General features: G+C 68.3%; 1 protein-coding gene across 3 annotated transcripts in view; it reads left to right on the top strand.

The window, feature by feature from the left end:
* The window catches only part of BSN (bassoon presynaptic cytomatrix protein), a 97353-nt gene extending 81644 nt beyond the window's left edge, over positions 1 to 15709 (top strand). For 2 of the 3 annotated variants that reach the window (XM_030043693.1, XM_030043691.1), the window contains 8 exons: positions 1255 to 7911; positions 8666 to 10790; positions 11104 to 11846; positions 12199 to 12292; positions 12417 to 12560; positions 12745 to 12799; positions 12886 to 12982; positions 13473 to 15709. In XM_030043693.1, the coding sequence (XP_029899553.1) occupies positions 1255 to 7911; positions 8666 to 10790; positions 11104 to 11846; positions 12199 to 12292; positions 12417 to 12560; positions 12745 to 12785 (9804 nt within the window). In that variant the 3' untranslated portion in view covers positions 12786 to 12799; positions 12886 to 12982; positions 13473 to 15709. The remainder of the gene's footprint in view (positions 1 to 1254; positions 7912 to 8665; positions 10791 to 11103; positions 11847 to 12198; positions 12293 to 12416; positions 12561 to 12744; positions 12800 to 12885; positions 12983 to 13472) is intronic. The other variant, XM_030043692.1, reaches the window with a different exon arrangement.
* The last annotated feature ends 34 nt before the right edge of the window (positions 15710 to 15743 follow it).

The following is a 15743-nucleotide window of genomic DNA, read 5'->3' as shown; positions in this document are numbered from 1 at the left end:
ACAGGCTCTGTAGCAGCACGCTGGTATTTGCCTTCTCTTTGTTATGATTACATCAATTTGGGCATAACACAATAGTTCAGGTTGGCTTTGGCCTTTGGATTTGTTTTAAAACAATATAAGGGCAGTTGACTTTGTTGTTAAATGGAAAACTCGTTTCACATTTCATGTTGCAGCAGCAGGCATTTTTCAAGTTCCTCATCCCACCTTTTTTAAAATTCAGTACAATCTGGGGAAACATTTGGCTGCTTTGGGATGGTTTTCCCCCGTGAGCAACCATCCCAGCAGCAGCCAGCACAGCTCCCCACGGGGAGGGGACGTGGCGGGAGGTCCCCCACCAGCTGGGAGGGGATGGCTGCCCCGGGGAAGAGGCACCTCGCATCCCTGTCTGCTAGCTTCCGAAATCAAGTAAGGTCAATGGTGCCTCCGTGGGGGTGACGGGCCCTGCCGGTAGCAGTGGGGCCAGGAGTGACGGCGCTTTCCCTGCGGCTCAGAGGCTTGCCCCCATGCTGCCTAATGGTAATGTCAGTTAAAAAGGCCTGTTTATTTCTGCTGGCATCTAACGAGGATCCTGGGGGCCGCCCTGCTTCTAAAGGCTGCTTTGCAGGGCTGTCAGTCAGGGAAATTAAAGTTCATTAAAAGGCGGCCATCCCCCACGGCTGCCGCCGGCAAAGCTCCTGTCCCGTCGGTGCCACCGCACCAGGGGCACTAGGGCTGCCTCCTCCCCAGACCCCACACCCCCATCACCAGTGCTTGGGCTTCTCCCCGTGCAGGCAGCTGCCTGCCTGGGGACAGCGGCAGGCAGCTCTGCCCTTGCATCCCTTCCCCAGGGACGGGCGTGTGGCCGTTGGTACCCCGAGGTTTATGGCTGGGGCTCTGCCACCACTGGCTCTCTGAGTGGTGGGGAGTAGAAAAATCGATATCGCCATTAGACAGCCTTCTCATGTTAGTTATCGGGGAGATAACACTGACGGGGCCCAGTTTTTTAAACATATTGATGAGTCCCGTGATGCCTTTGCCCCCAGGGACGTTTGCTGTGCCATCCCCTTGCAGCACACTCCATCACGTGCTTTCATTAGCGCGCAGACAAATTGCTGACGAGCCATTGAGGGGGGACACACAGGGCAGCCCCCAATCTTCCTGCTGGGCTGGCTCTCAACGCTGCCCAGATCTTCTGCGTGCTCCCCGGGGGAGGATCTGGGGGGAAGCAGCTGTGGAGCCGCCCCGGTCTGACGCTGTGCTCTCGCTCGCCCGCAGGATGGGAGCAAGCCTTACCCCCCGGACCTGTCCCGCAGCCCCCAGAGCCTGAGCGACACCGGCTACTCCTCCGACGGCATCTCCAGCTCGCAGAGCGAGATCACCGGCCTGGTGCAGCAAGAGGAGGAGAAGCTGAGTGGCACTGGGCTGGCCGGGCAGAGCCCCCCCAGCCCCTCAGAGCTCACCAAGCTGGAGAGCAGCATGCGGCCCCTCCTGGAAGGCCGGGGCGCCCCGCCGGAGCCCGCCGAGCGCGGCAAAGGCTGCCCAGAGCCGCGGGAGGAGCAGCGGCAGCGGCAGCGGCCACGGTACCTCTCCATCACCCCCGAAGCCTTCGACTCGGACGAGGAGCTGGAGGACATCCTGGAGGAGGATGAGGACTCGCTGGAGTGGGAGAACCAGCGGGAGCGGCGGGAGAGCGCGGAGTCCTCGGATGAGTTTGGCAGCAAGCTGCGGCACGACTATGTGGAGGATAGCAGCGAGGGGGGCTTCTCCCCGGTGCCCCCCCGCCCCAAGGGCCGAGAGGCGGAGGCGAGCGACGAGGAGTTCATGCGGAGGCAGATCCTGGAGATGAGCGCGGAGGAGGACAACCTGGAGGAGGAGGAAGAGGAGGACGAGGAAGGCTACAGTCGCCCCAAGTACGGGGTCCCCAAAGCCGGGCAGAAGGCCGAGGTGGAGAAGGGCAAAGAGCCAGCGTCAGCCAAGCGGCGCCAGCCGCACGGTCCTGGCAGCCTGTACAAGGAGGAGAGGAAGGACCTGGACACTGGGGAGGGTGACGACTTGAGCACGGCCCAGGGCGGGCTGCGGCGCTTCAAGACCATCGAGCTGAACAGCACGACCGGCTACGGCCGGGAGATGGAGATGGGCCAGGAGGCGGACGCCAGCCTGGACCGGGAGCCCGAGCTGGAGATGGAGAGCCTGACGGGCTCCCCCGAGGAGCGCTCCCGGGGCGAGTACTCCTCCACCCTGCCGGCCACAACGCCCAGCTACACCTCAGGCACCTCGCCCACCTCCATCTCCTCCCTGGAGGAGGACAGCGACAGCAGCCCCAGCCGCCGGCAGCGGCTGGAGGAGGTGAAGCAGCAGAGGAAGGCTCGCCACCGCTCGCACGGCCCCTTGCTGCCCACCATCGAGGACTCATCCGAGGAGGAGGAGCTGCGGGAGGAAGAGGAGCTGCTGCGGGAGCAGGAGAAGATGCGGGAGGTGGAGCAGCAGCGCATCCGGAGCACGGCACGCAAGACCAAGCGCGACAAGGAGGAGCTGAGGGCCCAGCGGAGGAGGGAACGCTCCAAAACCCCCCCCAGCAACCTCTCTCCCATCGAGGACGCCTCCCCCACGGAGGAGCTGCGGCAGGCGGCGGAGATGGAGGAGCTGCACCGCTCCTCCTGCTCTGAGTACTCGCCCTCCATCGACTCGGAGGCTGAGAGCTTTGACGCCGTGACCTCCAAGCTGTACAAGTCAGGCAGTGAGTACAACCTGCCCACCTTCATGTCCCTGTACTCCCCGACGGAGAAGGGGGAGAGTGGCCCCAGCCAGCCCGCCAGCAAGCCCCTCAAGAGCGCTGAGGAAGCCTACGAGGAGATGATGAGGAAGGCGGAGATGATGCAGAAGCAGCAGGTCCAGCAGGCCCAGCCGGCCGTTTCCTACAGCGGCACCTACCAGCAGGTCAGCTACCGCGGCACCGAGGGTCAGAACGGCTTTGAGTACCAGTATGCTGAGGAGTACCGGTACGACGGCGGTCCTGCGCGCCCCTCCCAGCCCGGCTACCCAAGCACCCTGCCGAAGGCAGGAGCGGTGTACGAGGAGATACTGCAGACCTCACAGAGCATCTCCAGGATGCACCAGTCCTCCTCCTTCGACCTGGCCCTCGAGCAGGGAGAGAAGGCGAAGGGGCAGGAGGAGGTGTACCAGGAGAAGCGCTTCCTCAATGCTGAGAGCGCCTACGCCGACCTGATGAAGCAGAACGGCGGTCCGCTCACCCCTGGCACCAGCCCCACGCAGCTCTCCGCTCCCGTCTCCTTTGCTGCCTCTGACAGCAGCACGGGCAAGGCCATTCCCGACGTCCGGGTCACCCAGCATTTCGCGAAAGAGGGGCAAGACCTAGCCAAGCTCCAGAGCGCCCCGGCAGCGCCCAGCCCGGTGTCCAAGGCCGCCGCCACTCCTTACGCCTACAGCAAAAGTGCCAGCACGGTGACCGCAGCTGCGGGCGGCCCCGGGAGCGCGCCGCGGAGCTACAGCTCCCCAGCTCCGGAGGCCCCGTCCGTAGCCGGCAGAAGCTACAGTCCGGTGAAAAGCACCGTCAGCTACGGCTCGCAGACAGAGGACGCTGGCAGAAGCAAGGCGGCGGTGGAGATCAGCGTGCAGACGGCCAGGGAGAAGCTCCCGGCTGCGAGCGACAGCAAGCCCCCGCCACCCAAGACGTACCCCTTCTTCAAGAGCTCCAGCCCTCCGCTCTCGCCCACCTCCCCCACGCAGAGTCCCACCCGCGCCGCAAAGGCCACAGCAGAGTTTTCCACGCAGACGCAGAGCCCCCTCCTCCCCTACGAGAGTCCCGCTGCCGCCGCTGCCGGCCCTGCCGCCTCTTCCCCCATGGTGGCACAGGGGACGCAGACGCCGCACCGGGCGGGCTCGCCGCGCCTGGCCCGGCAGCCCTCCTCCCAGGATGCCCCCTTTATGCTGATCACGCTGGCGGCTGACGCGGCCAGCCAAACCAAGCCAGCCAGCTCCGGCTCCTTGACGTCCCCCACCTCGTCCCCCACCAGGCCGAGCCGGCAGCTGCCAGCACACGGCTACAGCCAGGCGCCGGAGCCAGAGCAGCCGCCGGGTGCCTATGTCAGGGCACAGCCGGCGAAGGAGCACGCCCAGAAGGCACCCGCTGTGACTTCAGCCGCCGACGGCGTCGCGGGGCTGTACGGTTGGGGAGCGCTCCCTGCGGAAAACATATCCCTCTGCCGCATCTCCTCCGTCCCTGGCACGTCCCGGGTCGAGCCAGGGCCCAAGGCACCGAGCACTAACGCCGTGGACTTACGGACTGCGCTGAAGTCCGCCCCCATCATCATAACAGACCAAGGCATGGACCTCACCTCCTTGGCCACCGAGGCCAGGAAGTACTGCCTGACCTTGGACCACATCCCAAGCCGGCAGTCCACGGCCATCCAGCCCTTGATCATCAACCTCAACGCCCAGGAGCAGCCCCATGCCATCATCGCGGCAGCCAGCACCGCCGGCCTGGCCATCGCCTCCCCCATGCTCCTCTCGCAGCCCAAGCAGCCCGTGGTCTACGGAGACCCTTTCCAGAGCCGGGTGGACTTTGGGCAGGGGACCGGTAGCCCGGTGTGCTTGGCGCAGGTGAAGCAGGTGGAGCAGGGCGTCCAGACGGCCGCTGTCAGAGCCAGCGGGGCAGCCGGCGGCAAGCCCGAGCCCGCCGCCGCCCCTCAGACTAAGTTTGCAAGGTACGGCGTGCCGGGCCAGATGGTGAAGAAGGACGTGCTCATCACGCAGACTGGCGGGGCGCAGAGCGTCGGTGGCCTCCCGCAGCCCTTCCCACCGGAGCCAGGCTCAGAGCTGTACCGGGCAGTGCCAGTGGAGCTGAAAAGCCAGAGCCCTCTCCTTGCCCTGGGCAGCAAGAAGTCCCAGGTGATGATGGTGCAGATGGAGGAGGCAGCAGCCAGCCCGGTGACCAAAGTGCTGAAGGAGGAGCCGGCGGCCAACGTGCTGGACCTCACGGGCGTGAAGCCGGAGAGCCAGGTGGCCTGCTGTGACGTGGTCTACAAGTTCCCCTTTGGCGGCAGCTGCACCGGCGCTTTCAACCCCACCTCCAAGATGCCGGAGAAGAAAGCCGGGGAGGTAGTGGCACCCAGCCGGAAAGCCAGCGGGCCCCTCTACGGCAGCAGAGAGCCGGAGCTGCCGGAGACCTTCCCCTACCGGGAGCAGCCTGCCCCGGCGCCCGTGCTCTACGAGGAGCAGAAGTTTTACCCCGCCGGCACCTTCGGCCGCCTCTACTCCTCCATGTCGGACACAAACCTCTCTGAAATTGGGATGAACTACTACCCCACGAAGGGGGACCAGCCCTTCCCCTCCCCGGCGGGCGATGCCGCCGTGGACCTCAGCACCATGAAGCACTCCTACAGCGTGGGCTTCGCCGAGGGGGGTTACCTGGGCCAGGGGCTACAGTACGGCTCCTTCTCCGACCTCCGCCAGCCGGCAGAGCTGCTGGGCCACCCGCTCCCCATGCGGAGGTACAGCTCAGCCTCCAACATCTACTCCGACTACCGCTTCTCGCCCCGGGGGGACCTGGCCGGCTTCCAGGAGTCCAGCCTGGCCCACTACAGCGCCACCACGGCACGCGAGATCAGCCGCATGTGCGCCGCCCTCAACTCCATGGACCAGTACGGGGGCCGGCACGCCAACGGCCCCGACCTGCTGCCCTACGGTCCCGGTGCCGGGCCGGGGGGCACGGGGGGGCTAGCTGCTCAGCAGCAGGGTCCCGCGCCCCCCAAACCCGGGGGGATGTACAACCCCACCTTCCCCGAGGGGCGGCAGGGCTTCGGCAGCCTGGCGCAGTACAACATCCCCGGCGTCCGCCTGGGCGCCGTCCGGCAGATGTTCCCTTCCACCGCCACCGTGCGGGCCGCCGACGGCATGATCTACTCCACCATCAACACGCCCATTGCCTCCACGCTGCCCATCACCACCCAGCCCGCCTCGGTGCTGCGGCCCATGTTTCGCGGGCTGTACAGACCCTACGGCCCGGGCGGCGTGGCGGCGGTCCCGCTGGCCAGCCTGGCCAGGCTGCCGGTCGTCACCCCGCGTGTCCCGCTGGCGGCACAGGGCCTCTACCGCTACCCGGCCCCCAGCCGGCCGGCCCCGGCCGCCTCGCTGATGGAGACGCCCGTCTACCTGGGCAAGCCCGTCAGCACGGCACCGCCGGCGGCGGGTGCCGGCCCAGCTCCCAAGGCCCCCGCCGCCCCCGCGGCCGGCGCGCAGAGAGCGGAGCCGGCGGGGGCTGCTCCCCGTGCCGAGGGGCCGGCGGCCCCGGTGGCCGGCAAGGACGGCGGGCAGGCGGCCGCGGCGGCCAAGCCGCCGGTGGACGGGGCTCAGCGGGAGGAGCGGGAGCGGGAGGAGGAACGGCAGCGCAAGCAGCAGGAGCACGTGCTGCAGCTGGAGCGGGAGCGCGTGGAGCTGGAGAAGCTGCGGCAGCTGCGGCTGCAGGAGGAGCTGGAGCGGGAGCGCGCGGAGCTGCAGCGGCACCGGGAGAAGGAGCAGCTGCTGGTGCAGCGGGAGCTGCAGGAGCTGCAGTGCATCAAGCAGCAGGTGCTGCAGCAGCAGCAGGAGGAGCGGCACGCGCAGCTGGCGCTGCAGCGGGAGCAGCTCGCCCAGCAGCGCCTCCAGCTCGAGCACATCCACCAGCTCCAGCACCAGCTGCAGCAGCAGCTGGAGGAGCAGAAGCGGCAGAAGAGCGCCTTCGCCGAGCCCGCCGCCCGCCCGCCCGAGGGGCCCGCCGAGGCACCGCGGGGCCTGCCGCACAACGGGCAGGCGTGGCCCCCGCCGAGCCAGGCGCCGCCGGAGGGGCCCGCCGGCCCCCGCTACCCCGCACCGCAGCGGCCGCTCAGCAGCTCGGCCTCGGACATGTCGCTGCAAGCCGAGGAGCCCTGGGAGCCCGGCCGGGGCATCAAGAAGAGGAACTCGATGCCGCGGCTGCGGGACGCCTACGAGAAGGAGGCGGCGCGGGAGGCCTTCGCGGCGAGGAAGACGGCGGACAGCAGCGTGCAGACGGACGAGGAGGACGGCGAGGAGCGGTACCTGCTTTCGCGGCGGCGGCGGGCGCGGCGCAGCGCCGACTGCAGCGTGCAGACGGACGAGGAGGACAGCGGGGAGTGGGAGCAGCCCGTGCGCCGCCGGCGCTCCCGGCCCTCGCGGCACGCCGAGGCCGGCGCCGAGGGCAAGCCGGAGGGGACGGCCCGCGGCACGGCCAGCGTGGGCATCCAGACCATCAGCGACTGCTCGGTGCAGACGGAGCCTGACCAGCTCATCCGCGTCTCCCCCTCCATCCACATCACCACCCACGATCCCCGGGTGGAGATCGTGAAGTACATCTCGGCCCCGGAGAAGACGCAGCGGGGCGAGAGCCTGGCCTGCCAGACGGAGCCGGAGCCGGAGCCGGCCCCCCAGCCCGGCGTTGTGGTCCCCCAGCTGACAGTGCCCACCACCATCCCGCCCTACTCCACCAACATCCAGATGGTGAGCACGGGCCCCCTGGACCCCCACGCTGTCCGGCAGCAGACCCTGGGCAAGTTCGAGAAGAAAAAGCCAGATCCCCTGGAAATCGGCTACCAGTCCCATCTGCCAGCCGAGTCCCTCTCCCAGCTGGTGACCCGCCAGCCGCCCCGCTCTCCCCAGGTCCTCTACTCGCCCGTCTCCCCCCTGTCCCCCCACCGCCTCCTCGAGTCCTCCTTCGCCACCAGCGAGCGGCTGAACAAGGCTCACGTCCCCCCACAGAAGCACTTCGCCGACTCGGCCCAGCGCCAGCAGACGCTGCCGCGGCCCATCAAGACCATGCAGCGCTCCCTCTCCGACCCCAAGCCCATCAGCCCCACCGCCGAGGAGGCCGGCAAGGACAGGTTCTCCCTCTACCAGCACCCGCTGCTCCCCGGCACCCAGGTACGTCAGCGCGGGGAACAGCCTTTCCCTCGGGGAACAGCCCCGGGAGCCGCGGCGGGACATTTCGGTTTCATTAGCGCTGCGGCAATTAATATTTTAAAAGGCCGGCTTCCCGCGCCAGCTGACGGCAGCTGGTGGGCACGGATGCGTGCGCCGGAGCCGGCAGCCCGAGGGAGGCCATGGAGCTCCACCGGCTGCGCGAGCCCGTCAGCGGGCAGGAGCTGCTGCTGGGTGGCAGGATCAGGGCTGTCCCCTGTCCCCCGCCCCAGCCGCGTCCCCCTCCTCTCCTGCATGGAGCAGCCACCACGCGCAGATCCGTTTTGGGTTGCGGTGGCTCTCGCTCCCGCTTTTGCCCCCACGGACCGAGGCTGCCAAGTGCCCAGCAAAGAGCCCCGGGGCAATTCCCAGGGCGGCAGCAGCCCCCAGCCGCTCCCCCGAGCCCCGCTGCCAAGCGCCCGAGGACAGAAAGCAGTTTTTGCGGCAGGCGGCGGCACACACGCGGCCGGCCCGGCGCTTGGCCGGCTGCCACCCCCGGTAATTACTCACGGAAAGCTCCCTGCCTGTTACTTCCATCCTATTTATTGCGCTTTTACATAAAAGCTGCTTCCTCGGTGTGTGGGGGTACACGTGCACGGCAGGCCACCTCGCCGCAACCCCGGGGCTCGGGAGGAGCTCCGCGATGCTCGGCGTGGGGGGACGCGGGGGGTGGAACACCCACTCGCACGCCTGACCAGGTGTCCCTTGGCTTTTGCAGGTCGGGGGGCTGCAGTCGAGCCCGCTGGCGCGCAAGGTGAAGCGGACGCTGCCCAGCCCGCCGCCCGAGGAGCCCCACGTCCCCCTGGCCAGCCCGGCCACCCCCCAGCTCTACCTGAGCGGCCTGGCCCCCAAGGCCACCGCGCCGGTCACCAAGGCCAGCCTGCTGAAGGAGCTGGACCGCGACCTGCGGCTGGTGGAGCACGAGGCCACCAAGCTGCGGAAGAAGCAAGCGGAGCTGGACGAGGAGGAGAAGGAGATCGATGCCAAGCTGAAGTACCTGGAGCTGGGCATCACCCAGCGCAAGGAGTCACTGCTGAAGGAGCGAGGGGGCGGGCGGGACCACCCCTACCTGCGCTGCGCCGGGGACCGCCGCGACTACCTGTCCGACAGCGAGCTGCACAGCCTGCACCTTGCCGCCTACGACGGTGCCAGCCTGCGCCCCGCGCCCGCGGGGCAGTACCCCGACTTCGCCGCCGCCGCCGCCACCGCCTCCTACGGCACCTACCCGTACCCCGCCCCGCAGGGCCCCACCGCCTTCCCGCCAGCGCGCCTGCAGCCCCCCCAGTACCCCGCAGCCAGCACCTCGCAGGACGGCTTGCCCGCAGCCCCGCTGCCTGCCTTCGCCTCGCCCGGCGCCTTCCCGGCCCCTGGTGCCGCATACCCGGAGCTGGGCACCCCAGGCCAGCCGGCCTTCCGGCCCCAAAACCCCTACCAAGCTCCGAGCGCCTTTGCTGGGGCGGCCGCTGTGCCGGTGGCACAGCCCGCCCTCTTCCAGAGCCCGGCGGACATAGCCGGTGGGCACCAGAAGCCGCGGCAGACCTCGCTGGCTGACCTGGAGCAGAAGATCCCCACCAACTACGAGGTCATTGGCGCGGCCACCAGCTCCTCTGCCATTCCCGACGTCGCCTTCAGCACCACGCCGGCGAGCGGCAGCTACGAGCAGTACAAGGCACCCGAGGCCCGGCCGGCCGAGAGAGCCAGCGCGGCGCAGGGCCCCTCGGCCAGCTTCTCTTCCGAGTCCCTCTACACCAGCCTGGAGCAGAACATCCCCCGTAACTATGTGATGATCGAGGACATCAGCGAGCTCACCAAGGAGAGCCCTGCGGTGGAGGGGCAGAAAGCAGAGCCGGCGGGCACGGGCGCCGACACCCGCCACAGCAGAGAGAAGAGCGAGCTGGGAGACGCCGAGGGCTCCAGCCGGCCCTGCTGCTACACCAAAGCTGAGGAGGAGTCCGAGGAGGACGTCTACGACCACCACGGCCCTGACCATCGAGGGAAGAACAGCTACCACCGGGGCGCAGAGAGCAATGGCAGGGCGCTGGGGAGCTCCACCAGCTCGTCCTACTACTACGGGGACGGCGAGTACCGGCACTCCTCGCGGGTGGACAAGCACGGCTCTGGCGCGGCACTACCGAAGCATTCGTCCAAGAACCTGGCGCCCGCCGTCGTCTCCTCGAAGCGCAGCAAGCACAGGAAGCAGGGCATGGAGCAGAAGATCTCTAAGTTCTCCCCCATCGAAGAAGCCAAAGACGTGGAGTCGGACCTGGCCTCCTACGCAGCGACGACCTCGGTCGGCAGCAGCAACGTGGCCTCGAGGGCCAAGAAGCTGCAGGAGGAGATCACCTACGGCCTGAAGAAGAACGTCTATGAGCAGCAGAAGTACTACGGCGTCTCCAGCCGGGATCTGGTGGACGAAGAGGAGCGGGTCTACTCTGCCGGCAGCAGAACCCGCTCCTCCGGCTACGGGGTGGAAAAGTCCTCCGGCCGGGAGGCGGGTGGACGGAGCAAGTCCTACGAGCGGGAGGGTGCGGAGCGCTCCCAGAAAGGCAGCTCCAAGCCGTCATCCCTCAGCATGAGCCAGAGCCGTGGGCGGGCGCCCATCCGCACGCAGCCCTCAGAGGAGGAGAGCCCCGTCAGCCCCCTGGGGAAGGCAGTGGGGGGGTCACGCGTCACGGGGGGGCCCGGCCCCCAGTCGGCGGGGGACCCCTGCTCCCAGTTCTGCTCCAGCCACTCGTTGCCTGATGTGCAAAAGCACATCAAAGACGTGCCAAGGAGTCACTCGTACAAGCACGAGGAGGGCTACGGCATGGACGATGCCCATTGCGTTGTCTCGGACAGCGAAGGTAACGGCTCCCCGTGGTGACCACCCCAGAGCATGGCGCTTCCCCGGGGCATGCCCGTCCGCTCGTACGCAGAGACACTCTCACCGCCTCAGTTTGCTTGACACGTGCCTTCCTCCCCCCGCCCCGGTTGTTCGGTGTTAGCCGGTCCCACGCGGTGCCCCGCCGCGCCGTGCCGCGCCGCGTCCCGTCCCCGCCGGCACGGGCTGTCCCCAACGCGCGTGCCCGCTGCTTGCCTCTCCCACCTCATTGCATGGCTTCCACCCGGGCGGCCTCGAGCGAGAGATTGACTGTGGTTTGTTTTTGGTTTCCGAAGCCTATCATTTGGGTCAGGAGGAGACAGACTGGTTTGATAAGCCCAGGGAGGCACGGGCGGAGAGGGTCAGGCACTACGGTGGCCACTCTTCCTCGCAGAAGAGACCCCCGGTTAAGCACACCTACCACGACTACGATGAGCCCCCCGACGAGGACCCGTGGCAGCACGACGACTACCCCCAGCACCGCGAGCACCGGCACCACGGGGACTACGGGCGCCACGCCGGCACCTCCCGGCACACCAGCGACGAGCCCCCCCGCCGCTCGGCCAAGCAGCACCCACGAGAGCCCGGCCGCCACGAGCCCCGTGGCCACGGGCCGTCGGCCGCCCCCAAGAAGGTGCAGCAGCCTGAGCCCCGCACGCCTGCGCCCTACGGCCCCGGCTCCGCCGAGTACGCCCCGCCGTCCCGCCCTGCCGCTCACCACCACGGCGCTGAGACCCCCAAGGCGCAGAAGCCTCCCCAGCCGCACGGGTTGGCCACCCCAGTACCGAAGCCAGAGCCCCTCGCGCATCCGCAGCAGCCAGCGGCGAGGCAGCAGCAGGCAGGGCAGCAGGCGGCGCGGCAGCAGCCGGCGGCGCGGCAGGCTGCCCAGCCGGCGGGCTCGGCGCAGCCCGAGGCCAGGGGCAGGACGCAGGGACCCCCGTCATCCCGGCCACCGCAGCAGCAGCCGGGGCCGGCCCAGGCGGCGGGGAAGGCGCCAGCCACGCTCCACGCGCAGCCGGGTGGGCACCCAGCGCCGGCGGTAAGTACGGGCTCAGCTGGCTTGGCTGCCTCCCGACTCCACGGCTCTGCCGGGGACCAGCCTGTCTGGCCGCGGCCGGGGGCTGGCAGGGGAAGGGTTGGGGATGGGAGCCACGGGCCAAGCTGTATCCCACCCATGCGCCTACTACGGCTGCCGTTGGGTGCCATGGGAGTAGCCATCCCCTCAAGGAGACCCAGGAGAGGACATCCCTGTGCCCTGGATTCCTTGCTGCCCATTGTGGGGCTGTGGAGCAGTGTTTGGGGATTTCGGTGTCGCTTCCTGGCCTGGGCCACCCCCAGAGGATGCTCTGCCAGGAGGGCGAGCCCTGAGAGCGCTGTTTTCCCCGTTCCAGCCGAAAGCGGAGCAGACGGACGTGTCCAAACCTGCAGCGAAAGTGCCACAGCAGCCAGGGAGAGTGCCCGCAGCGCAGCCCCTGGGAGCAGCAGGTCAGTGGGCCCAGCGGCACGGTGCCGTCCCACCCCTCGCCTGCTGCCTGACACCCTGGGGGCTCGGCCAAGCTCCCCCGGCCGGGCCCGTCCCCTGCTAACGGTGGCTTCGTTTGTCCCCCAGCAGACAGCAAGGCCGGTCCAAGGGCAGCCGGGCCGCGTGGTCCCGCCGGCACGGCCACGGGGCAGCCTGGGGGGGAAGGAGAGAGCGTTTTCTCCAAAATCCTGCCGGGGGGGGCAGCGGAACAAGCTGGCAAACTGACTGAAGGTGAGGGCTGCTCCCAGGGAGGGGGACGGGGTGGTGATGCTCTTCTGCACCGAGACGGGGTCGGGTGCCGTGGGGGTGGCGGGGTGCGGCCGGCGGGATGCGGTGATCCCACCGTTTGGGGCCCGGGGAGGCGGGGGGCCAGGGCAGCTGCACCGTGCTGACGCCTCTCCCGGCTTCCCCGCAGCGGTGTCGGCTTTCGGCAAGAAGTTCACTTCGTTCTGGTGAGAGAACGGCACAAGGTGAGTGCAGCCGGCTCCGGGTGCTGCGCCGCGGGCTCTCCCTGCCCCGGCGGTGCCTGACGCCCTCCCGCTCCCTCCCGCCGCAGGAGTTTGGGAAACGAGTGGAGATTGAGTCGTTGCAGTGGAAAAACCTATGAAGAAGCCAGTGAATTCAGCACGCGGCGCCGGACTCTGAGTATAACGGTGAGTATCCGGGGCACAGCCACATACCCGTCCCCTCCATCATGGCATCCCCGGAGCTCCCGTGGCACCGGTGTCCCCCCGCCGGCACCCGCTGAGCCCTGCCCTGCCACGCTCCTTCCCCCCAGGGTGAGAAGGACACAGTGCAGTCCCGTCCCCTTCCCGCCGGGCCACTCGTCCCCGTCTTCGTCCCCAAGCGCCGGCCCCGAGCCAAGGTGTGGGGGCTTGGCCTCGTTCCCCGATCTCGGCAGCGCCGCGTGGGCCGATGCCCTGCGGATGCTGGTGCAGACCCTGGGTTTGCGGGGAAGGTTTGGGCGGCCTGAGCTCTGCTCCGGGAGTCCGTCCAGCGCGGGGGCGGCAGCAGCTGCTCTGCCGGCAGCGCCTCTTGGCTCGCCGCTGCCCGTTCGCTCAGGCCGGCACTGCCGCTCGGCGGGGTCCCCTCCGCGGGGACATCGCCGCTCGCGCTAACGCGTCTCTCTCTGTCTCTCGCAAGCTTTTGAAAGCAGGGCGATCCCTGGATGCTGGACCAAACGGCGGCCGAGCGGGGGCCCGGCGGACACCCCGGGGCGGACGCCCCCCCCACGCCTGGCGAGCGGCTCCGGCGCGGCACACGGCGAGCCCTGGCAGCCGCCCCGAGGGGACGGGCCTGATCCGGACCGTCGGGTCAGGCCCCGTAGGTGGGCCGCGGCCCTTTCTCAAGATTATACGCAGAGTTGCTCCCTCCGAACCCCAGCTCTGGCCTCTTCATAGGTTTTTCCCCCTCCGCGAGCCGAGGGCTGGGTGCCGCGGGCGCCGCTCCTCCTTCCCGACCCCGTCCGCCCCGCCGGGGCCGTCCCCGCGCCCCCCGCACTGCAGCCCGCTCCCGGCCCCGCCAGGGAGCCCCCGGAGCGCGTCAGCTAGGACCTAACACTGTTTCACTACCGAAATACGAGGCCATAGGACTCTGACAGGCGGTGCGGCCGGCCTTTGCCGACGCGGCCGCCGGCTGGGCGCGCGTCCTGGCGCGCGGCGTCGCCCCAAAGCCATTGGAAGCATTGAAAGGGCCGCGCTCGCCCTCGCCACGCAGCCAGCGCGCCCGCCGCCGGGCACCCCTTTTCTTTCGAGAACAGCCTTAATCATCCCACTTTGATTTCTGTGTATACCTCATCCGCACTGGGGGGGGGGCAGTGGGCGTCGTCGGGGGGGGTCCTTTTTTCTCGGTTTCTTTGGGTTCACTTTATTTTGGTTTGGGGTTTGGTTTTTTTTCTAAACTTTATACCAAATCCTCTTCCCTCTTTGCTTTGTGCGATGAGTTAGCACACGGGCTGTCGTCTGTAGAAGCAATAGAGTGCAGGAGGCTACAAAAGAGCACAAATCCCGTGGAACAAGATCAGGAGAGCTTTGCCTCCGGCAGTATCCTTCCTCTTACTGTGCAATCCAAGTCCTTCTCAAGCCATTTCGCGGGGACACGGGGACGGCCGGCGCAGCGGCCGGCGGCCAAAGCCCGCTCGCCCCGCCAGGAGGGGGTTCCCCGGGAGGGGGGGAGGCAGCCCGAGGAGGGGGCTCGCCAGCATACAGCCGCGTGCCACCCGCGCCCCACCGCCTCCCCGCGCCGGCGGCACCCCCCCCCGGTGCCCCCCGCGGCGGGTGGCAGCCGCCCGCTCACCCGCCTGATGTTCTATGCAACGAAATAACACGACTCCAGAACAAGACCTGTGAATAGCTAATCAGTTCAATGTCGCGCCTAAGGGTTTCATCGCAAAGCGTGCCGCCGAGCGACCCGATAACTACTCTTTATCGACCACCCGTGCGTATGAATTCGTGGCATGTTCGACCCACGGAGGGCCACTTTGCCAAAGGGCAGCCCTAGCGCCCGTGACCGTCTGTCCCGTCGTAGAGCATGGCTTGCTACTTCTCTGCACGGTTCCACCCGCCTTTCGGTGCTTGCTGTTCTTTGCCTGGACTTTTCTTTTTTTTTCTTTTCCATCAGTCCATCACTGTACTGAAAGCTCTTAGCAGATTTATGCACTTGTTATCGAGGACCCGGTCGCCGTGGGAAGCCCACGCTCCGTGGCAGGTCCCTCGCAGGGGGCTTTGCCTGTGCCCAAGGCCGGGGGAGAGGCCGGCGGCTCGGGGCGGGGGGGGGAGCGCGGCGTTCCCGTGCGGCAGCCCCACGGAGGAGACCCCCGTCCCCGCGCACACCCGCCGCCTCTCCCCGCCGATGACAAGTGCGTAGCCTGAGGGTGCCTCCTCCGGGCCCCCGGCCCCCGCCGCTCCTCGCGCTGTAAATACTTGTACAGTGTGTCAATCGCACGCGGGACCGAGACCCCCGCCGGGGCCCGTCTCGCCGCCCGAGCGCATCCGCCACCTCGCCTCTCTGCCCGCCGGGACCGGAGGCCCGTAGCCCACCCCGCCGGGCCGGGCCTGGCCTCCAGCCCAAAATCGTGGCGGTCTGCCGGCCGGGGCGGGGGGGGGACGGAGGGGGCTGTAAAGACGAGGCGCCGAGGGTGGCCGAGCCCCGGGCACCGTTTGCGGCGGTAGGCGCGATGCCGGGTGCGCTCCCTCTGAACATTGTGACGGTGTGCGTGTCTGCTGTGCTCTGTGCCACCCGTAGTGACCCCGTACCGTGCCGTACCGTGCCGTACCGTGCCGTACCGCCCCCGCCGCTGTGTCGTGACTCCCTCCCAGAAGCTGCCCCCTCACCAGGTGTTTCTGTGGGAACAGAATAAAAAGGACTTGACACAAACCACAGACTGGCCCCGATTCCTGCCTGCTTGCGGCAAGG

Source organism: Aquila chrysaetos, chromosome 20 (assembly GCF_900496995.4).
Source record: "Aquila chrysaetos chrysaetos chromosome 20, bAquChr1.4, whole genome shotgun sequence".
In the NCBI taxonomy this organism is placed as follows: Eukaryota; Metazoa; Chordata; class Aves; order Accipitriformes; family Accipitridae; genus Aquila; species Aquila chrysaetos.
The sequence above is the reverse complement of the archived record's forward strand: the minus strand, read 5'-3'. Positions and strand labels throughout refer to the sequence as shown.